General features: G+C 36.4%; 1 protein-coding gene across 7 annotated transcripts; it reads right to left on the bottom strand.

Moving 5' to 3' along the window:
• Nucleotides 1-12038: 12038 nt before the first annotated feature.
• On the bottom strand, nt 12039-23257 carry LOC147874746 (uncharacterized). Of its 7 annotated transcripts, none has more exons than XM_087343198.1 (9): nt 23187-23257; nt 20119-20374; nt 18331-18399; nt 17421-17627; nt 16022-16137; nt 15711-15821; nt 14033-14160; nt 13578-13663; nt 12039-12142 (listed from the first exon to the last, which is right to left on the bottom strand). In XM_087343198.1, the coding sequence occupies exons 1-7, from the start codon at nt 23232-23234 to the stop codon at nt 14143-14145; spliced, it is 825 nt and encodes a 274-aa protein (XP_087199324.1). In that variant the 5' UTR covers nt 23235-23257; the 3' UTR covers nt 12039-12142; nt 13578-13663; nt 14033-14142. The 7 variants fall into 7 exon arrangements, with proteins under 7 accessions (XP_087199324.1, XP_087199322.1, XP_087199323.1 ...); XM_087343196.1 differs by having other exon boundaries at nt 13408-13654; XM_087343197.1 differs by having other exon boundaries at nt 13578-13654.
• Nucleotides 23258-23309: the final 52 nt, after the last annotated feature.

Genomic DNA, 23309 nt, shown 5'->3' with positions numbered 1-23309 from the left:
ACTGATCATGAGCCGGCGTAGCTCAGTCGGTATAGTGACTGGATATGGACTGGGCCACCGGGGTTCCATCCCCGACGGAGGCAGAGGATTTTTCCTCTAGCCTCTGCGTCCAGATCGGCTCTGGGGCCCACCCAACCCCCTATCCAATGGGTACCGGGGTCCTTTCCCTGTGGTAAAGCCGGCGTGATGCTGACCACTCCCCGCATCTAGTGCCGAGTTCAAGAATGAGTAGGAGCTATAGCTCCACTCCCCCCCAAGCGCCTAAATGGCGTATAGTGGGACAGCTTTACTTTTTACACACTGATCCTCAAGTTTGAGGTTATTTGTGTAATACTCTTGGAAGTGCCTGAGGTAAAGTTGTTAATCGGCTTCCTTGGATGTTGTGTAATACGTTTGGGGTTGTTCAGGATTCGCGGATAAGTTGAAATAACTAGATATTCCAATTGTAGAAGATAGTCAGTTCGTATTTTTTAATAAGAAGTGTTTAATTCAAAACTCAAGACAAGAATAAAGGTGTACAGTAAAGCCGAACAGCAGGTTACACGAAGTTGAAGTTATGACCTCTTGACCACCATCTGATGCTGTGCCTTGGGGTCACAAGCTTATATAGAACATCAAAGGAGATGGGTGAACAGTCAGGTCAAGAGGTATGTCATTCTACTCAAACGCAACAAAAAATGTACCACCCCTAAAAGCTACATGGATCAGACACACGCAATTGAAGGCGCCTCATTGCGTCTGCTTAGTCTCGCTGCGAGGGACCAGAACCTGCCCCTGAAGACACAGCTGCAAGTTACATGGACCACACACCCACACTTGAAGGCGCCTCACATTGTCCATGCTCAGTCTCAATGTGTGGAACGAGAACCTATGTTACAGTTGGAAATATTAGATCCAATAAAGATTGCGTTAGGATCTAACTTCTGACACAAATACGTTCTTACAGGAAAATAGAAGTGAGCAAAGTGTTCCATTAAGGAAAGAATGACAGAGTTTTAAATAACGCATTACGATTTCTGACACCTGTCTCTGGCACGCATTAACTTTTCATGCTTTCAAGTACTCACAGTCCACATCTGACAGTGATTGGTGTTTTAGATAACGTAACGACACATTCCGAACGATTATTTCCACAATTGTTAAGTGCAAATTAGAATATATAATTCCTATATTATCAGCTTTATTTTAGGCCTTCTTTAACAAATGGGCAATATACTATGGACCTACAGTGACACGATATTAATTTAGCACGTTTCATTACACTTGAAGATGGCTGTATAATAGTTTCTTGCGCCGTTTAGTCTCGTAAAAGTTTACTGACGTTTCAGAGGTCGTTGCTTCCTATACGACAGCGTACAAGAACACAGAAATCGGCATTAAAATTTCAGACATTAAAATATCCAATCCAGTCCTGTTATATATATATAGAAATAAAATAAAATGTCTGTGGAAAATGACGAACCCCAAGGAAATCAAAATGGCGAAGGACACGCAGGTAAGATGCTGATGATCAGGTACCACGTGCACCCACAGAGGATGACCTACAGGATTAAATTGTATATTACAGGCGTACAGCCTTCAAACATCGGAAAGTAAAACCAAAGCAATGGAATTACAAGCAAAACACTGGAGAAGACTTAAAATCGTGATAAATAATAATTAATAGAAGAAGTATCTTCATTTATTTGCTTGGGAATGAAATATCTTATAAATTAAATCCGGACCTGAACACTAGATTGTGCAAATACAATAAATTTAATGGGGTGATATAAAGACGTTTCAGGAACAAAATTAATATAGATACTTTGTTCAGATCGCACAATTTTCTACCTAAAGCGACAGTACAATTTGCCAGCGAAACATGGATCTTAAGAACGGAAGACAAAAGACGATCAGAATCTTCGCACGTGAGATTTCTCAGACCCTGTAATAGGAGTTACCCGAAGGGACAGATCAACAAATGAGGAAATAAAGAACCAAATAAGACCACGGATATTGTAAGTGACGTACAGAATTGTCAATTAAATTGATAACAACTTGAGACGACGGTGAAAAAACAGATGCCCTAAGAAGGCACTTACATATAAACGAATAGGAGCGAGGGACATAGGAAGACCAAGAAGTAGACGGAAGGGCCAGTTTCAACGTTCCTAACTCGGAACGGGTTTGATAGCACCCGATGCATGTCAAGGAAGAAGAAAAAGAAGAATGATTCTTGTCCACCATCATCATAATTTCGGATGTGCATAACCTACGCATCAACGCTGTATAGTTCGAGCTGCAGAAAAGACGTCATTGAATAAATTATAAATAAATAACCTATGCAGTTGAATAAGCATTATTACATAAACTAAGAAGGACGTATGCTTCACCTACTGACACAATAAGTAAATGTTTGTAGGTTCAAGAGATTGTTACACGTCGAGTGATGAGGTGAAGTAATTAATTACTAGATGTACATTTCAGCATTACCTAATACGTACTAAGAGCGTATTAATTTTTTAAATGTTACTTGCACATACTAAAATGTAAAAGAACCTTAAGGGAAGGGACATTTGGGGAGACCTAGACGTAGATGGGAGGATAATATTAAGCGGGATCTAGTCGAAGGAGATTGGATTTTGTTGGCCCAGGACAGGGACCGGTGGAGGGCTTTGGTTTATTCGGTGATGAACCTTCTGGTTCACTAAGCCATGCAGTTAGTTATTTATACTAAAATGTGTTATATGCAGATGATGTAATATCAGCCAGAAATAGGGGGGCACTGAATCTGCTTACATGGAATTTGAAACGACAGCCAGGAGGTTGGGACTAGAAATCAGTAAAGCCAAATCCAAATAAATGGTAACGGCAAGAAACAAAAGGGATAAGAACTTCTCCTTATAGCAGATAACCTTTTGAAGCAGTTGAGAGTTTTAACTATCTGGCCTCAGTAATGACAGATAATAATAATGTTGAAACAGACATAACTAATAGAATTAAGTCAGCCAATAGATGGTACAGGATCTATTTACACTCCTTAAAAGCAAAAATATAAGTAGAAAGGCCAAACTGAGAATGTACAAAACTATTATGAGACCTGTACAGCATTTCATGGAAGGCATTTAAAAATTGCTTATTCTCCTCAGGCTTTTATCAAAAATAAAGACGCAAGGCCCTGGCCCCCCCCACCCCCCCGATGTTTCCATCATTTTGCTTGCATTGTTTACTATTAACTTTAATCAAGTCACAACAATTCCAGTAACGCGCGCAGTTGCGAATAAAACAGTGCAACAGAAAACAGCATTGCTGCTTTCGAAACAGGAATTAAATTGTTCTCGTTTCCAGTATTACATCAATAAACAAATATTAGTGACGAAAAATGGATTCAGTACTAAAATCATGTGATTGTCAAGACAGTGGTTAAGGAGTAGGTACAATTATTACATTAACTCAACACATTAAACACAACAAATTACTTAAATATTAATATTCATTATTAAGGTGATTGACATTTTATGAGAGCCCTTATCAAATTGAACTGGCTTGGCTAAAGGAAATGCTAGAATTAAACAATATCTGAAACTTTAATAAATTTTGCTGTGCCACAAAGAATTCAGCATAATAAATATCTTAAATCTAAGTCTATGGTGCAGAGTTCTTGAGGTGCTAATAGACACTCGCCTAGTTAAGAAATCCCTCTCCTTTTATGGAACCAGAATTTTCATTACCATTTTCAAAATGGCTTGCCACTGGACCCTGTCCTGAGTCAGATGAATCCAGCAGACCTCCTTTTGCCTCTTCCCTTAAGAGCCATTATAATTAATGTTATCCCCCTTCAAACACCCAAGTCTTCCAAGTAACACTATAATTCTGAATATGAATCTTTACGTGAGGGTTAGTGTTATTTATTATTGGTAAAATTGTTTTCTTTTTGGCCTTTGTCATTCAAGTAAATTATAAATAAAATCACAGATTTGGAAGGCAAAGATGGAAGCATAATCAAGCTTCTGAAGCGTTGTGATTCTATTTTTAATTTAGACAATGCGCAAAGTGCATAAAAACATGTTTTACAGGTTATGTAACGCATCACTGTCAGAAATCTTCAGACTTGTGTTATTTACACTTAGAAAAAATTCACCATAGGTCATTGCAAATGTTGCTTTAGGTCAGACAGACCTTACATGTGCCATGTACATTACTTGTGTGTAAACACAGATGTGACTCATAGAACTATAAAACATTTTCAGTAAATTCATCCTTTGCACGGGAATGTTGTCATACATGATATTCTTAAAATGTTATTAAGGATAAGGATAGCTCAGAATAAGTCATTAAAGAAAAGTCGTTCACACAAAGAGGTTGTCAGAAGAATTAAGCAATTCACGTTGTAACAAGAATGCTGACTGAACGTTATGAAATAGGGCAAGAAACAAAGGGACTGTTAAACTGCACAATTTGTAATCACATTAATTTGTGTGTTAAGATGTTGGGAATGGTGATGTAGAAATAACAATGGACTGTAGATGGACACAAATTGGAAAATGTGAAAGGGGGACAGCAAATGCATGGTGTTCATAAAATGATCATGGAAGAGAATTTGAGAAAACCCCAATAACAAGAAGATCTGTGGCATATTAGTATAAAAGTATGGACATCAAAATATATAAAATAACCCTAAAGGATAATTCTGCCATCACAACTTACGGAATCAACATTTGTTGGTTTAATTGGGGAGATGGAAGTGAATTGGGTCTTTTTCTTAACCCATGACCATATACATATAATACAACAAAATGTAGCAGTTTAATGTTCTGGTTATATGTACACATAGTACTTACATTGACAGCTCTGATAGTGTTGATACAGTATATATAACAAAGGGTTCCGTGGCAGCTTGCCTATTGGGCCACTTGAGGCAGTATCCCACTCAAAATATTAACTGAAATATCATAATTTATGTATGTTGGCGGTGTATACATTCATATATATGTGTGACTATAATATGATGCATCATTCACAGAATGTGTTTGCAATTCAGTGTTTGCTATATCCCAAAATGTGAAAAACGTCACTTTCAATTCCAAATTTGTAGTCATATTGTTGGTGTTTGGCCTGCAGGTTCTGCTAGTAGGGAGCTAGTTAGTTTTACTACATTATATTTCCTAAAATCATCAAGAATATGAAGTTTAATATTAGAAATAAACAATGCAAGCTTAATCATTCCCCAGATGAAACCGAAGCTCATCTGAATAATACATAATAGTTCAGTCCATATGATATGAAAACATATTTCACCATTTCATTGATCATATGCTTAAAGCTGTTTAAGGAAATAATCGGTGTTCATGTTGAGAATGACACAAGACTCAAACAGCAGTTGGTACTGCTAAAGCAGTGGCACATATGCACATATGCTTACCATTTGGCTATAAAGAGTTAATATTACGCATGAAAACAGACGTATTTTGTACTCGTTGAAATGTGTGAATCTGAATTTTCGTTAGTAATAACAATAGTTTTGGACTTCGTTTGCAGAGAAAATACTGGACCATTTTGGTGTGTGACAGAACTTTATCGAATATCTCATTACCTGTAAGATTCCATAACACGGAGTTAAGTAGTTGCAGTAGATATGCAAATAGAATGTGTTGCTACCCTGCAGCATAACTTAGGATACTATGTTTATCGGAGTATTTTTCGTGTGTTTGTTACTGAAAGTCCGAATGACAGCATATCACTGTTCTTACCTGCATACCGTATCGATGGTGTTGCTAGATAAAATGCCTTCTAACCAAACTGTCGTTAAGCTCTAGTTTTGTATTCAGTACATCTCTGGTCAAACCATGGTCAATATTGGTTACATTGCCCTGACTGAAGGGTTTTGTGGCTTATCCAGTTGGTAATGAATGCAAATCTTCTGTAATTTAGGAATTACTTAACGCATATTTGTCATACGTGAACACAGTTTGCTTCTGTCGCGATTGAGAATAATAAATTCTGAAGGATATGATAGGAAGTGGTCATGGCCAATTTCAAGGCTAATTTCAGCAGTTTTCTTTGATTAAGGATTGCAAAGGTTATTGATGCGTCTCATATAGCCACTCCTGTCCAACTCCCATCCTCAACTTCCTGGGTTGCAACCTGTTTAACAAAAAATAAACTGGGGTCCATGTCACAGTGGGATGTTTTATCTGCAATGGTGCATATGCCATTTAGAAGCCTGTCCAGGAGGCTAAAAGGTGGCAGCCCCACCACGGGACTTAAAAAGTGTCAGGCTAGAAACCTGTCCCGGGATATACAATTTCTTTCAATCCTCAAATGACAAATAAAGGACAGATCAAACAATGACAGACCATAGCATGAACAAGGTAAAACACCTGTGGAAGAAAGAGAACTTCCGTAGCTTTGCAACTGGCAGTGTATGAAGTTTAAATTATAAAGAACATGAATTAGACTCCATTTTAAATTAAAGTAATACCAAAATTGTAGCTATCACAGAAACAAAGACAACATCATAAAGAACTACTGAATCGCAGAGTTATATATTCAGGTGTAGACAGAAACATCTGTGCTCAAGCAAGAGTAACAATATGGTGTCACAAGTCAGTAAAAAAATCAAATTCTCCATTATAAATTCTACAATGAAAGAATATTAGAAATCAGAATCAAATTTAATATATGAAAATTAACACTACATGCCCTGTATGCCCCAGAAGAAGGGAGAGAAGATGAGAGTGAGAATTTTTACAAACAATTAAAAGATATAATTAGTAAAGTAAAGTAAACAAAAATGATTACATACTACTAGCAAGCGACCTTAATACTAGAATAGGAAACACCCCAAAAGATAATGTAACTGGATAATTTGGAGAATTTCCAAATAGGAATAGTCAGAAACCAGTAGATTTTTCGTAATATAACAATATGAGAATTATGAACTCTTTTTACAGACAAAGAAATTCATAAGTACACTTGCTTTGCAAGAAATTCACGAACCGTTAGAATTACTTCATAACAAATGTAAAAGGAGCAAAACTATTTCTCAATGTTAGAACATACATAGGACACTAAATCGGCTCTGATCATTATTTAGGCAAAGCTTAGCTTAGATTCCCACCTAAATGATTTTCGATCAGAAAAATAACAGAAATGAAAGAAAGAGAATTCTTTTATAAAGTTAAATTATTAAATGATCACAGAATAGAATGGTTGTATCATAAAACAATCAACACACAAATTGGAAATATTCTTATAAGCAATGATGGAATGCTGCTTATGAAAGTTTAGGCAAATATAGAAAATGCATTCCAAAAAGAGACTACATAAATGGGATGAAGAAATCAAATAATAATATTGAAGAAAAATTGGCATATAATGGATGGTTAAACACACAAAAATCAGAAGACTGCATAGAATATAAAAGTTTAAAAGCTACTGCAAGAAAAGAAGTTCAACAAAGACGTAGCATTGGGATACTTTTATTTCATACCTTGATACAGATCTAAATACAGTAAGAACATGTGCTTTCAAAATTCTGAATTACATGAAAAAGACATAAAAGAATCTGTTAATATAACATGCTGCTCTAACGAACGATTCTGCAAAATATATAGTACATTACTAACTAACAAATTGAAAATTTTTGCAAACAGTTTACTCTTGAATATCGGAATTGTTTTAGGAAAGGTAGAACATGTATTAATGGTATATTTACTTTGAAATTGCTAATAGAATGAACATAGGAATTTAATTTAGAAACACGTATGGCCTTTTTAGATAACAAAAAAACCATTTGATATCGTAAACAGACCCTCATTGTTCAAAATACTTCAAGAGAAAAACATCCCAAATCTATTACCACAAAACATAATGGAAATCTACAAAACCAATGAAATAAAGGTAAAACTAAATAGTAAAATCACAGACATGTGCTTTCTGATGGGATGTGAACAAGGATTTAAATACATCAGTGGCTTCTGGATCACTGGCCAAACTATATGCCCTTTTCGTCTTCTCAAATACTGGATCTTCTGTGTCACTCCCTATTTGTCTCTTAGTGGGTAAAGAAAATTTCATACCAGTAATGCAAGAAAAATAACATTTACAATGAAAATCTGCATGTGTTTAACTCAAGTTCTAAAAAGCAGTAAGCAAACTCTTCAACCAATTTCCTTCTAAATAACCCTTCACAAGCTGGTTTATAACATACATGTGACACACAGTGTATTCAGTCTTATAGACAGTTTACCAAAGTTTTAGAGGAATGTAACCACCTATAAGAATGCATGGTGTTACATTGTAGATGATGTGAATTCACAATGATTAATTACATTATTGCCACTTCCCAAAATCATCCAATATAATATCAAGTACACTTTAAACTAACAACTACATAAAACTCTAGAAATGTAGTTAGATGCCATCAACATACAATTCAGTTTATTGTCACGCTTCAGCAACAACTTTGGATGTGATTTCTCATTTTGTAATTTTGATTTCTGTCTTATTTCCTCTCCACTAACAAACGAACTGGTTTCTTTTTCACAATCATGGACTCTGCTTGACAGATCTGATGACTTATTTGTAATGTTCTGACTATTATTCGATGTTTCTGTTGATGAAGTTGTTTTATTACCTTGCCCTTCGTATTGTGATCTTTCAGCTTTTAAGTGGGCCTGGCAAGCCTCAAGCCTTGTGCTATTCACTTCCAAATCCTCAGGCGCTGGATTCAGAATTATAATGTCATCCTCTGAGAACGTTTGCGGCACTGTATTAAAATGTAAAATATTAAAAAAATTAGCTCTCTGCGATATATAAAAATATTTACATTCGGTAGGTAAAACCAAGTCTTAATACACCACCCCCAAAATGATAATTAAAACTGCCGCCAAGAAAACAAAACTTTACATTAATATGTAGAAGCAAAATATAAAGTTGTTCCCTTACCTTGAATATGTGTAAACATGGAAGTAAGGCACATGAACACTAGATGGAGAAAAGTGAACAGCTTCACACTCTGGCCACTTCATTCCTTGGGGAAAGAGCTCCCAGTTCCCACTACATAAAAGACTGGGGTAGCCAGTCCAATTGTAGTGGCAAGGAGAAAATCTGAAGCTGTCTTGCCAAATGCCATTCATTAGCATGTGCTCTTCTATAGTTTGTACCGGTAATGTCTCATTCTACAACATATTCACAGAAGAAATAAATAGATTTCTAGGACAGGGATATTACAGAAGTGTATCAAATGCAATATAACAAAGAACAAAGTAATGCTTATGCACCTGACAGTACAGCTAATGCACTAACACTACTGAAGCCAAACTCAACGAGACATTTTTGTGTGTTCTTTATAATGGATAAAAGATTGTGCTCTAGTTGCCTTAAAGTTATTTCATGTTCTGTCCTACAAGAAAGAAAAATAACATTTGGTATTAATGATACCAGAATACAGTCTGACTTATTTCACTGAGATTGAACACAAATTTCAATATTTTATGGCAAGTCCTGTCTAACACACTACATTTTTTTTATTCAGCTGTTCACGTAACTCTGTGATGTTATGAAACCTCAGGCAATGTTCATTACCACATTCACAAAAGCCCAGAATTAACCCATATCTTAAGTCAGGTACTTCGTCACTCTTGCATTCTCAAAGAAGAGAAATTCTCAACCTTTCCACGTTATAACGATTTTTGAACACAAGGAAAGCTTAGCTACAGCCTAAACTGATTCCCATAAATTTTTCTACATTATTCTGCTAGAATTGCAGAACAGCTTTTGGACAAAAATGTACCAGTCAGTGTACATAAAAATGAATAAGGAAGGTTTAATGAATTGTTCTCGGGCTACCAGCCTTGTAAGTTGCTTTAATGGAGAAAAAAACCTTACACTGTTGGTAGCCCAAGAATTCATTATACTTAGTCGCCGTGAAAGCTTCGGATCCTACACGGAAGGTATAGTCTCAATATGTAATTAACCAGTAAGGCACAGGCTGATCTACTACAAGTTCATAACAATGGTTCATTCATTATACTAATATTATGTCAGACATTGTCCACTGTCTGATATGCATGAGGTATACACATTTCAAGAGTTGGCTTTACTCTTGTCTTCAGTTGATGGCTTTCTTTATACAGACAGATTATGTTTTGTTAGTTAAATTCTCATTTTATATTCATTCGCAACGTGTGCAGTGATAGCACAACAAATGCATATACAATTAATTTGAATTACCAAAATGAATAACAAACTTCTCTGATCACTGTCCTCCAGGAAAGTGGTATCTTCCTTTCCTAACAGAGGCGTAATGATTGTACGGTTTCTCAACGTCGCCATATAAAGTATGAATATTGCTAATACAATTTTTCACGAATAAGATTGTATTAATACATTCATAAAAGTGACCACTGTGAACAGGTGGGTGAAAACAATGCCATAAATAAAAAAAATACTGTTGTAATAATTTAAACCATTTAATAAATAAATAAAATTGTATAAATAAAACAAATAAATGTACATATCACCAATATCACAAGTAGTCCTGCATAACACTCCACATAAGTACGCATCTTGAACATTTATGTAAGTTACTAGACAGTTCACAATAACAACAAATTATTTGTCCACTCAACAACAGGATTTCAATAGATACATTATAATTTGTGTGACCAAATTTCATCATTTAATTCCCTTAAACATGCTCGGAGCAGCCTTAGAGTCTCTTACCTCTTTCTTCTTCTTGGCAGGATGAGGAGCAAAACATTTCCACAATCTTAAAGTTTCATCTGCACCAGCAGACAACACTGTGCTTCCATCTGGAGACATAGCCAGTTGCAATATCCGTGCTGTGTGTCCAGTTAATTCAGCAACCTGAAATTAATTCAAGACTTGATTTAATTAACTTAATCAATGCTCTAATTTTACTGATAAAAGTACGCAAGGACCAGTTCTCCAGCTTTGGGGTTTGGCAATAAACTCTTGCAGTAAAAATACAAACTGACTCTGCCCGCAGAAGGTGGTACTAGTATTCGTATTGTGTTAGTGTTTTGTTTGGACGACAAGATCCTGTCTGACATTTAGATGAAAAATATTTTATGGAAATACTTTATAAATTTGTATGGGGACCACAGAAGTTATTTACGTCTGTGGTCCATGTACAAATTTAAAATATTCACCCAGTGCAATGATCAAAATAAAAGAGTTTCAATCCAAATTAATAGGCATTTAAGGATCATAATTCTTATGTTAAATAGTAAAATCCTGAACTACTAGATTAATGGCAGCAGAGAAGTGATTTTTAAGAAGCAAAGACTGAAATACTAAAAGAGATAGGTAAAAAATTAAAAAATGAGAAAGAATCTAACAAAGAACAGAATGAGATGGTATGGGCAATGGCTTATTAAGAATGAATAATAGACAAATCCCAAAGAAGGCTTTGAACATGAAAGTGAAAGGAAAATGTTCATAATGGAGGCTGTGATAAAGATGGGAATGATAGGTTAAGAAACACAACAGAGACAGAAGAAAGGTCAAGAGGAAGAAGCATAGGACTTGTGGGTGGAGACCAAATTGAGAGGCCAGGAAAACCACCCCATTTTCTTCTTTCATTCCCTCAAGCACGGCAGAGTAAAGGTGATGGGAACAATATCAAAATAAACATAAATTACAAAGTTTTCCATGACAGTATTGGAAAAACATTTTCTCAGATTTCAGATTCTCATGGGATGGGTTGTTAGTGCCATGTACTGCAGCATAAGTACGTATACTGACTTATGATTTATGATGAAGCAAATAGAGAGTAGGGGAAGAAGATTTTGGTTACAAAATATTTGTTAATGGGTGCCTGACTGGGCATCAGAAACATCATGTTCTTCGTGCTAAACACTAAGTCAGACAGAAAGACAATGAACAATTATATATGTATAATTTTAAAATACATGAAAATATCCTGAGTGAACATTCGTAGACATCTCCCAATACAAACCATTCAGAAATAACCAATTCATTTTCAATCGCTTCTCTATTAACATTTCATCTCATTAAAATTATGATCATTTACCTTTGTCATTGATGGATATTTCCAGATAATTAGTTGATTATTTGCATAACCATGACCTGAGATGAGTTCTCTGTATGTAGCTGACCACTGAAGACTGCATACCTGTAAGAAATTTTTTCAGTGTAAATATTTCAGTGGATTCAAGGAAGTAACAAAATACATGTAGTACTCTTCCACTAAATAACCCAGTCCAAGGAGACAAATGAGCAACAGATTTAAAAATTTAAGACAATTATGAACTAAGAGGATGAAAAAATGTTTAACACACACATAAAGACTTTTCATTCATAAACCTTCCCTTAGTGATAATAATGTCTAACAAACAGAAGACAGTAGTTGAATATGAAGGTAATGGCCATTTTATTACAAGCTTCAACAAGATAATCATGCAGTAGTTAGGGAACAGTCCACACATTTGAGATGTTTGTAAATTGACAAACACAAGTCACGTTACATATTTGTTATAAAATCTTCTCAAATGACCAGACATGTCAATGTGGAGTGAAAAATCAATGTTTCAGATACTAGATCCATCGTCACTATCAGTGTCTCTGAAATGCTGGTTTTTGACACAACACCAAGATGGCTGCCTACATTTTTAAATAAAACAATAATTATTCACTTAATAACTACGTGCCAAATTTAACTTCCTACATTTAACAGTGCATCAGCCTAAGCAGTTATGTACTTTCTATAGTCATGGCAGTCAAGGGGTCTTAAATACTGTAAATATCCAGGTTTAACCTGAGACTTAGCGTCGATGGTGTTGAAACAACAACCAGTACAGTAGGGCCCCGCTTTTCGGTGCTCCGCTTTACGGCGATTCGCTAATACAGCGCTCAACACCTGAGTCAGAGAAGTGCGTCCGGCGCCATTTTCTCGTCGCTGATTCAATCTGTTTACAGCTTTTGTGCGCTCCGCCTCTCTATGTATTTCTGGCAATTTTTCAGTTATTACAAACTGTATCTTTATATAATATTTTTGTGTTAATACAGTGTAATTACAATGGTATAAAAGGGTAGTAGTGATAAAAAGAGGAGTCGTAAGCCTCTTACTTTAAATATCAAGTTAGAGATGATTAAACTTCGTGAACAAGGAATGTCTATGGCCGAGATAGGACGTAAGCTAGGCCTAGCTCGCCAAACTGTTATTGCCATCGTGAACGCTAAGGAGAAAAGGTTAAATTAAATTAAAAGTGCCACACCAATGAACTCTAAAGTCATAAGAAAAAGAGATAGCCTTATTGCCTACATGGAAAAACTTTTAGTTGTGTGGATTGAAGATCAAACCAGCCACAATGTGTGTACTACTGATATTCATTTTACTTTCATATCGTTTTCTTAGGCCTAGAGCTATTGTGCACTTACTATATGATAGTGTAAACATCTTATTAGGCTTTGATATGCATTTGCAAGTGAAAAAAGGCAAAGATCCGCTGTACGGCGATTTTCGCTTTATGGCGGGGGTCTGGTCCCTAACCCGCCATTTAAGAGGTGCCCTACTGTATTGCAGTTCCAAAAGCGAATGCATCTGTCACCTGTTCCACCACCGCTTGCCAATATGCTAGGCTGCCATGGGCACCATGCCAATGCCTTCACAGCTGCTTGATGTGCACTACAAACACTGGAAATTACAACACAGCAGGAAAATAAGCATCTCTCTATTGGAATGGATTATCACAATTTTTGCAGTGCAATTCTACTAAACTGAAAACGTGTTTGTCATTCCCTTGTGAAAATCATTTTTGTGTCTAAAGCAATGATCATGGAGATCGAGACGGTCCCTGAAACACTGGTGATTTTTAACCAACTGATGTGACTGACAGTCCAAGAATGTTTGACTAAAATATAATCAAGTTAGCAATACTAGAACAGTTTCAAGATCCAATATATACTACAATCACATTTTATTATTTTCATGGAATTAATATGATAGAATACAACGTCCACTCATCTCACAAATACGAAACTACATCATCAAGTATCCACTTACCTGAGAGAGTATAAAGGTTGGGGTTGTGAGTAAGCTCGTCCTGCAACAACTCGCCAAATGTACAGCATATTGTCATTTCCACCACTAGCTAGGTATCTGCCATCTGGAGATCACTTTAGTCCACAAACCTGAAAACAGTGAAGTTATCAATAACACACCTAATATAAATGACGTTATGACCGTGGAAGTTTTCTCAAGAGACTGCATGCATGTTAATACTTTAATCTAAAACCAGAGGTTAAAGAGAGATGGGAGGGGGAAAATGCACATTTGTCAACGTGACATAGGATTTTAGTAACACTTATCTGAAACAGAGCCTTTTTATAGTGGTCTGAAATCAGGTTTTGCAGCTTCACTTTAACTGCAAGGAAGATGGAGAGTCTCGGCTGATAGGAAACAAGGAGCTAGAGAGAATTTGGGTAAGAAGAGAGATTATACGTGGCCCTTTTAGGGCTCTTTTCAATAGGCCTGGACAATTTCCATCTTCCTTCTTCATTCCTGGTCTCTGGCTGGACAATCACCATGGCCCGGTCCCTTTCCTAACCCTATATAAACCAACCACTTCCCAACACTTCTCACTTCAGCCTTTGGGTAGGAGACAGTATGTTCCTCTGAAACACTGGTAACTGCCTACAAGCTCACTCTGTCACAGCCCACGATTAAATATGTAGGGGCCTGTCTCTATCAAAACGATACTCATTAGGAAGTTAGAAGGAGACCAAATACTGGAAATACGTGCTCCTTTTCAGTTCACAGTGTTTTGTCTTCCGGTCTGATTTATAAAAACCTAAAGTTTAAAATATACAATACAATAATTTTTCCTGTTTTGTATAGGTGTGAACATGGTATATCACTCTGAGGGATGAACATAGATTGCAGATGTTTGAGAATAGGGAGTTGAGGAGGATATTTGGGCCTAGGAGAGAAGACGAAGGGGCATGGAGAAATCTGCATAATGGTGAGCTTAATAATTTGTTTTCCCCCCAATCTCTTCAGGGTGATTAATTCAAGAAGAATGAGATGGGTGGGGAATGTGGCACGCATTGATGGGGCAAATGGTGTTCATTGGTTATTGATTGGGAAGCCTGAGAGGAAGGTCCACTAAGGATACCTAGACATACATGGGAGGATAATCTCAGGCAGGATCTTTGGGAGATAGGAGTTGAAGGAGACTGGATTTTGTTTCCCCAGAACAGTGTCCGGCGAAGGGCTTTGGTTAATTCGGTGATGAACCTTCGCGTTCCGTAAGCCATCTAGTCATTTAGTTAGTTGGACTAGCCCCTTGCTCTATCCTCCTTAGCATCCAGTGTTGCCCTTTCTGTAAACCACTTGTTAACTGATGTAGTTTCCGCAAAGTAAGAACCAGGCTTATTTATCTAATATATTTCATATCTGTTATAGTAAACAGCATGTTAATGGTGTATGAATTGCATAACAGCAATAATTTATGAAACTCTAATAGAGCTATAGGTATTACTTCTGAGTTCATCCCCTCTAATTGAAAGACCTTGTGACATTTGTTTACACTTTTTCAATTAAGAATCACTACATAAAGATTTTGTCCTCCTGTAAACTATGCAGTCTTAAACAAGGAGTAGTGCCAGACAGAGTGTGGTCCATGTAGCCTATGTGACCCTGTAAGTAAACCCAACAAAAGATAAGGTGGATTTAACTTTACCTTTGTGTGGCAGTTGAAGATTTTACACAGCCCATAATCACAGACTGCGATGTGGCCGCGTGCATCAATCAGTATATTTTCTGGTTTCAAGTCCCGGTGTATGACACTGATCTGAAAGGTATGCTGCTTTTTAATGTGGCAGTACTACTATTTTGCATTTCTGCCTTATATCGCTTTAACTAAGAAGTCATATATACTGTTATTGTTGTTTACCACAGAAAATAAAAATGACATTGAATAGAATATAAAAGTTATAGCCTCACATTCACATAAGTAGTTTAATGCGGACAAGTGAAGTGAAATCTGCCTACCTGATGCAGGTATTCTACAGCCAGGACTATCTCTGCTACGTAGAGTCTTGCTGCAGTCTCTGTAAACTTGCCCCAGTAACAGAGCAAATGGTACAAGTCTCCACCAGGATAATAGTCTGGAAAAATAATAATGTATTATTGTTACTGTAAGGACACTTCATGATACTAGGGGTCAGTGAATACTACTGCGTTATCTGTTGAATTTGACAACTGTGTTACTGCAATTTGATCCTCTGCAGAAGACTGGAAACTGAAAGATTGTTTACAAAGAAGCAGCAGATTTGTTCGTCAGTGGGGATGGAGCACAATCTGTAGACGGTCCTGTTGTACATCTCTTTGTGAGACAAAACCCACAGCCCATGCAGGACACTGCACTCGATGTTTGAGAAGCAAATAAATAATACGCTGACCCTTCTTCTTCCGGTCCACATGAAGGTTACTCCTTGTGCTACCCATTCTAAAATGATTCAGTTGTTATTGAAACTTATTTTACTGCTATGTACACTATAGGCTACTATAAACAGTTATAAATTCTGAATAAACATGATTCCTCACACAAAACATGAGTGATAGGACAGTGTGTTAACAACACAGCACGCAACACGTGTTGACTGAATCATTCAAACTGATGTACACTCAGTACACCAGACCATCTTGCTCAGCAGGAGGATTTGCCATATCATACATATTGTCTGTCTAAAGTAATAACTATCTCAAACTTGAAGGCATCCTGAATGTGGTCCTAAAAATATTAAACGATACGAAGAACACTCCCTCTGTTGCAGGTACTGACAGTGATCATTGAATTAAAAAGAGAAACTAAGAAATGCAAAAAATATGAGGGATGCGCATCTCTGCAGGTGGGCACTTGTGTATGAAGGTCAAGCTAGTTCTTCACTCAGATAGACTGTACATATATCAGTTAACTTTCATTGGATTCACAAATTAGACTAACTACAGGATGTGGAATAAGGGACATACAGATAGATGTGTACATATTAAAATATCAATTAGGTTTCATGGAAGATAGAGGTTTAATAACAATTTTAAGATGTTGCACTAAAAGCACTGTTATGCAGAAGATAGGCCTAAGCTAATGTTGATTTATAGGCCTAAGTACAGCAAATTTGTCCTTATCCGTAATACTTTTGACACTAATTGACAGACTTTTGATGGTTTTGATTCCAGCAGAGTACGCATATTCTGAAAACATGGAATGCTAGGAATTTAAGTTTGAACCTGGTTCTTATTCTTTGTGTTATCAGGGTGATGTACCTCTGCAACTATGTAAATTTTACAGTATTACTTGGCACTACAACGCACTGACACTTCTGTTGTAAAATTGTTCAATTTGCTTCTCAACCATCCTGGAATCAGGAATTGTTTTTCAAGTACTCACCAAGTGCGAGACACATCTTTGACTTTGTGTTGAATGCGTAACAGAGTGCTACCAAGAATGGAAATTGGGAGCAGAGTTGGTGGATGCAGCACTCCGATTGGTATTTTTCTCGGTCGCCTTCAACGGGGATGTCCATGATTTTCATCGCATATGTCGTGTTGTTATCCATGCCGCAGTTCTTCCACGCCTTATACACCTTTCTAAAACCTGTAACAGTACACGGTTATGATTCTTGTTGCTTTCTGCTAAATAGTGGTCTCAGGTATTTGTAGACTGTCCCTTTATAAAGATCATTATTGTTTATAAACGTTTTGTGTAATATCAAACATTAGTGTAATTGTGTGCATTTAGTGCTAACATTATGAATTTGTGGGTCTTTATCTGTACCAAGATAAAGACACAATGGTTAATAATGGTTACCATTTGTCAGTCAACTTTTTCCAGGTAACATTCAAGAAAATAGTCAGCAATGAGAAACAGAATGATATTGTTGGCAAAATGTGTTTTTGGTTTAATTTAAGCATAAAAGAATTTTGAGTTGTTTCCAACTGTTCTCAACCACACCATGACGTCTTGAAGCAAGAAAATATTTCGGATGCTTCATTTTGCTCAAACATTATTAATAAAGATTTGATTCAGGGTTTGTGAAGGTTGTGGTTAGATATATCTATTGATCATAATCACATGTCTGCATACAGTAACAGCTACAACACAGGCTTAAATCTATTATGTTTTGCAGTGACACATTTCATGCTTCCAGATCAGCTGTTGGTGCTACTGTTCTACTGCTGTAGCTAGTACTACTTCTACTATTTTGCCCATTTATCTAGAGGATTACAGATAATCAGGCCTATATTTATCAGCAGAGATAGGCACGACTAATTTGGCAAGTGCTAACGGAAATTTATACCTCCTTCCCCTAGAAGTCTCAGTGGTTCGAAGTCTCTCAGTTCTGTTGCGTAAGGCCGTGAATTGTTGGCTGTAACAATGTATTAAAATTACAGGCATGTTCTAAGGCATCCTACCCATACAGCATGATTTAAATAATTTCCGTAGTACGCCACATATTATAATTTGCCCATTGAATGGACCGTCCATCATAATTGAAGAGGAATGTCACCACAGATGGTGGTGACCTTCCTGATGTATTAAATTACAGTCTGTGGGACTTGTGTAGTAGGCAATTGTTTAAATAAGTGATCTGAAGTTTAGTTGTCTCTAAAATCAGCCTGTAATTTAAATTGAAGTTTATAATACTAGTCTATATTGTGCCGTATATATTGGCATTTCCACTTCCTAAGAACTGCTCGGGTAGTCCTAATGATAGTTATTATTTCTGATGGTTTCTAAAAATTATACATTGACCGGCATTAGTCTCAGGAAACAAGGCATTGACAAGATGTCAAATACACATAAGATATGACTGTTTTGTGTTTACTCACAATTTTTTGTGCAATAACAGATTCATATGAAGAACTTATAAAATACGGTGCAGCAATTAGTATTTGGACGGCTTAATTATAGGTTCAGTTATAACTTAAATGCCAAGCATGGTCTGCTGTCAGAATGTAAAGTGTAATTGTGAGGTAAGTGGTCAGAACTCAGGTCTCATACTGACAGGAGCATATAATTCATGTACTTGCTGAGTGTTCGAACCAGTTAGGAGATGATTTTAATATTATCTTCCTATATGTAATGCTGTATATAGTGCAGTCTGGTCAATAATATTTAGTGTGTATATTCATTTCCTAATTCAGGGACGCTGGGTTTACAACTTCATGGTCGTTGGTGTGGTACCATCCAATAATAACATTTTCAGTAGCATAATGTGGTCATGTTCTCCACTGCAGGAGATTATGATCATTCTTAAATAAAAAGTATTGTGCCCACTTGGAAAATATTTGATATCATTGCCACTATAAGTTGCAGCCTACAGTTGGAAGATTAATCAAGAGTAATAACAACACCTGCATATGGGAAGCTGTGGTCAGCCATTTCCAGTCATCTCAGAGGCTCAAAACATATTTCCCTAAAATCCATCGTAATGTTGCCATGCCACCTCCCCCACGTCAATGAAGTGGCCAGTTACAATAAATATTCTTTCAAACACAGTACATGCATGCCTTGTGATTATTGAAATGCCCATCTTCCTTCCTTTTATAATCGTAAGAGTAACATGAGCTGCACATAACCAGCGAAATTTGGTGCTATAGTGTAATAATTGTTAACTGAAATCTTCATTTAACAATATTTTCCTTAGCAGTTTGTTTACAGACATTTGCAATTAACCATTATTCTCGTAACAGATTAACGCATTAGAAATTAAAGATAAGAAATATGAAAACATTACTCCATTCTTCCACACTTTCACAGTTTGTTGACACTTTGTCAGAAGACGGCATTCTAAAATTTCCATGCAAGAAATAGCATGATCATGAACTTAAAAGCAGGAATATAAATATTGTCATCTATGCTACACTGTATGAGCATCTGACACTTCCTTTACATAAACCACAAATTAAGATATAAATAGATGATAAAATCTATTAGCTCAGATATGTACCAATTGCATATGTTGTCTTGGCATCAGGAGCAAAACTGTCTAGTATCAAACATTTTACTGCTTGTCTTTTATGAGCCAAATATCCCCCTTGTTAACAGCAAGCAACACAAAATGATAAGATGTTTGGTCACGTACCTGGGGGTCTGTCTTCCGTGAAGTCCTTGTCCCAGTTCTTGAGACTGTTGTCGTCCCAGTTTTCTGTGGCACAGTCCCAGTCTTCCACATTTTTGTCGTACCAGGCATAAAGTTCGTCCCTGTCCCAGTCAGAGACAGGTTTGTTGTTCCAGTTGTGAAAGTCTCTGTCCCAGTATTTGTCACAGTTTTTCTCGTAGTCATCCCCATGGTTGACGGGGCGCCCCTTGTCTTGGTCCAATTCAGTGCTTTTACAATACTGGAAAGAGAGGATATGACAGGCAAATTAGTCACTGTCTGGTTGTCAAATTGACAAAACTACAAAACTCCTCATACACATTACAAAAGTAACAGTTAATCTGAAATCAGTCCAGTCTATACCAACACATCACATACAAGATGTGTTTTAATGTTTCCCTCTCAGCTGTGCTACGTCTCATGAGTGTTCTTCCATCTACAGAGCATTTATAATCTCTCCTGTGTGTGCTGTATGTCCTGCCCATCTCATCTTGCATGGTGTATCATTCATATACTACCTGATGAGTGTACTTTATGCAGCTCGTTAATTTTCAGTTTCTGCAGGCCCTCACCCCCGTAATTTAAAATGTTCTCTTTAACACACTATCGTTAGACACCCTCAACTTAGAATACGTGTAGCAGCATCCCAGATGACAAGTGCCTTCTCAGTCGTCTTTCCTTGATGTGAGAGATCGAGTATAAAGTTTCAGTTTTTGTGTTTTTTTAGCTTTACATTTCTTGATAGATTGCAGTCTGTAAGATAAAATATTCTGAACTGCACAGTAGCAAGTATTCCCAGAATTGCTCTTAGCCGCGCCATTTGTAGTGATAATATCATTAAATGTCTGGTGCAGGGACCTGAATGGTTGGTAGCTGCTCATGGTGACAATAAATTCCCTGCATCCACAGAATCTGATATTCATTGCCTTTTTCGTAGAAATCCATCCCTGGGACCTATCTTAAAATAGTTGAACCTGTATCAAAAGTAATAATAGCAGGTCTACATTAAGTCGACTTTATAAAGCCCATTGTAAATGTTACACTGAACTGGCCTTCAAAGGATTTGCTTTAATTTCAAATACTAAAACCAATGAAATAAAATATAATCCTTTAAGTACATATTTTTTATTTAATTTTTCAATTTGCAAATGTCAGGATATTCGGTCTCTGGGAACAGATGTGAATCTAGGACTCTCTAAATATGAAGCAGGAGTGCTAAGTAAACACTTGCCAGCTACAATATGTGAACCCTAAATTGTCAGTAAACATGACTTTAATGAGTTGAGTGTTTTGACTTCGCAGAAGATGGTCGGTGTAGTGTACATTAATGGGAGACCAACTTCTGCCCCATTGTTTCTGCAAGGGTATGGAAACTAGATGCTTAATATTCTCTCTTGAGGTACATTTCTGATGGACCCTACCGTCTGAGCATTCCATGTGAATGTGAAATGGAAGTTGTATGATATTCCGTACAAAATATCCAGCCACTGTATCCTATCCTCCTGTGCAAGATCAATCCAATCCTCATCCTCACACACTGTCTATTTTAATATTAATCAAATCCAACTAAGTCTCCCAAGTGTGCTACATTCACCACCCATTTCATCAGTGTAATAGCATTTGTTAAATACTACAATTTATATTGCTCATTGTTAATCATTTCCCCTCCTGTTATTGCTTTTTGAGTGGACTGTCTGCTGATGGAGTAAACTGTAATAGTTGCAGGTGTATTGTCAAACATTACATTGAAACACTTTATTAAACTGAACTTTGAGGCTGACAAATAGGACGGAAAGTAACTAAACTTGAGCCTCTTCTGCCTAACAAAATTTGCACATTACAACCTGCGGTGCCAAGCTATACATCTTGAAAACAATTTTTTAAGCTACTTTCCTTTCAGAATAGTAATGCCAGCTACGAAATCAACATACACTGTGTGTATTTTTTGTCCTTTAAGCATTTCAAGCACCGATCGATTTTAAAAAAAATTGGTGTAATGCCACTTGTCTTCTTCCACACACTAGGACCACTTCATATGGAGATCCGAAATATCACACTGTGATATAATTTTGGAGAGAAAAGCCCGCAATTTCTGAAATCCTATATTTGTAGAATTTGTTGTAGCGAATGGTGTCTGCGTAAAATCTGCATTTGGTGTGAATATGATAACTAGCAAAACCACTGCAAACTGGAAACATACATGTAAAGTTTGCCTGGTGATATGCTTAGGACAAAAATATTCCTATAAATTCTACATGCAGTAATATTTCTTGGTAAACATTTATAATATGGCAATGATGCAGAACTGTGTATGAATGATTTGAAGCCATGTCAGTAGCTGAAAATACGCACTTTTGTAGTTTTGCAGTCTTATCTCGAATTCTGATCCGAACAAGGATTATATATTATTCTATCACTTGTATTTTATGTTGTGTTGGAACAGGCATTCACATTACCCACGAAAGAAAATAAATATGTTGTTGGAGCCAGAGAAGAGTAGAGTAGAGTTTGTTTACATTCCATAGATCCTTTTAGGACTCAACCAAAGGATGTAGAACATGTCATTTCATACAATATACATACACTTCAGAACTTTCAAAACAAGTACAAGAACGTATTTCACATATCAATGTACATAAATTTCAGATTCTGCAATACAAGTACGAAAAATTATTTTACAAATTAATATACATAAACCTCAGAATTTTAAATATAAATACAAAACTTGCTTTGATATACGTAGATTATGGATATAAAGCTTAAACATTTTCAGCAGAGATGAAATCATCTACAGAATAGAAGGAGTAAGGAGGTAATCTTTCAATGCAGGCTTGAATACCTTTATATCATAATTTAGACTTTTAATTGTTGGTGGAAGATTATTAAACAACTTGATACCTGTATAGTACACTCCTTTCTGATATTTAGTAAAGTTAGCATTTGGCACATATAGATAATGTTTACGTCTTGTATTTAAATTATGTACATCTGTATTTCTTTTAAATTTACTCATGTTTTCCACCACAAAAGGCTGTTCACTGTAGATTACCTACCCAACTCCGCAAAAATACTGTGCGCCAGTTAGATTTAATGGTCCACATGAAGGAATGAGCATTGTCCTTTCTGTGGTACACTTACTTTTTCTGACCAGTTCTTTCTTCCGCAGTTTTTTTCAA

Source organism: Zootermopsis nevadensis, unplaced genomic scaffold, assembly GCF_977971745.1.
Source record: "Zootermopsis nevadensis isolate Lab colony 2312 unplaced genomic scaffold, Znev_1.0 Znev_ptg000005l, whole genome shotgun sequence".
In the NCBI taxonomy this organism is placed as follows: domain Eukaryota; kingdom Metazoa; phylum Arthropoda; class Insecta; order Blattodea; family Termopsidae; genus Zootermopsis; species Zootermopsis nevadensis.
Note: the sequence above shows the minus strand (reverse complement) of the source record. Positions and strands in the feature narration are given on the sequence as shown.

Coding starts and splice junctions, on each gene's coding strand:
- LOC147874746 (XM_087343198.1), bottom strand. CDS start 23,234: ATGTGGACCATTAAATCTAACTGGCGCACAGTATTTTTGCGGAGTTGG. Junction 20,375..23,186: donor CAGTATTTTTGCGGAGTTGG/GTAGGTAATCTA, acceptor CTCTCTTTCCAG/TATTGTAAAAGCACTGAATT. Junction 18,400..20,118: donor CACGGAAGACAGACCCCCAG/GTACGTGACCAA, acceptor ACATTGTTACAG/CCAACAATTCACGGCCTTAC.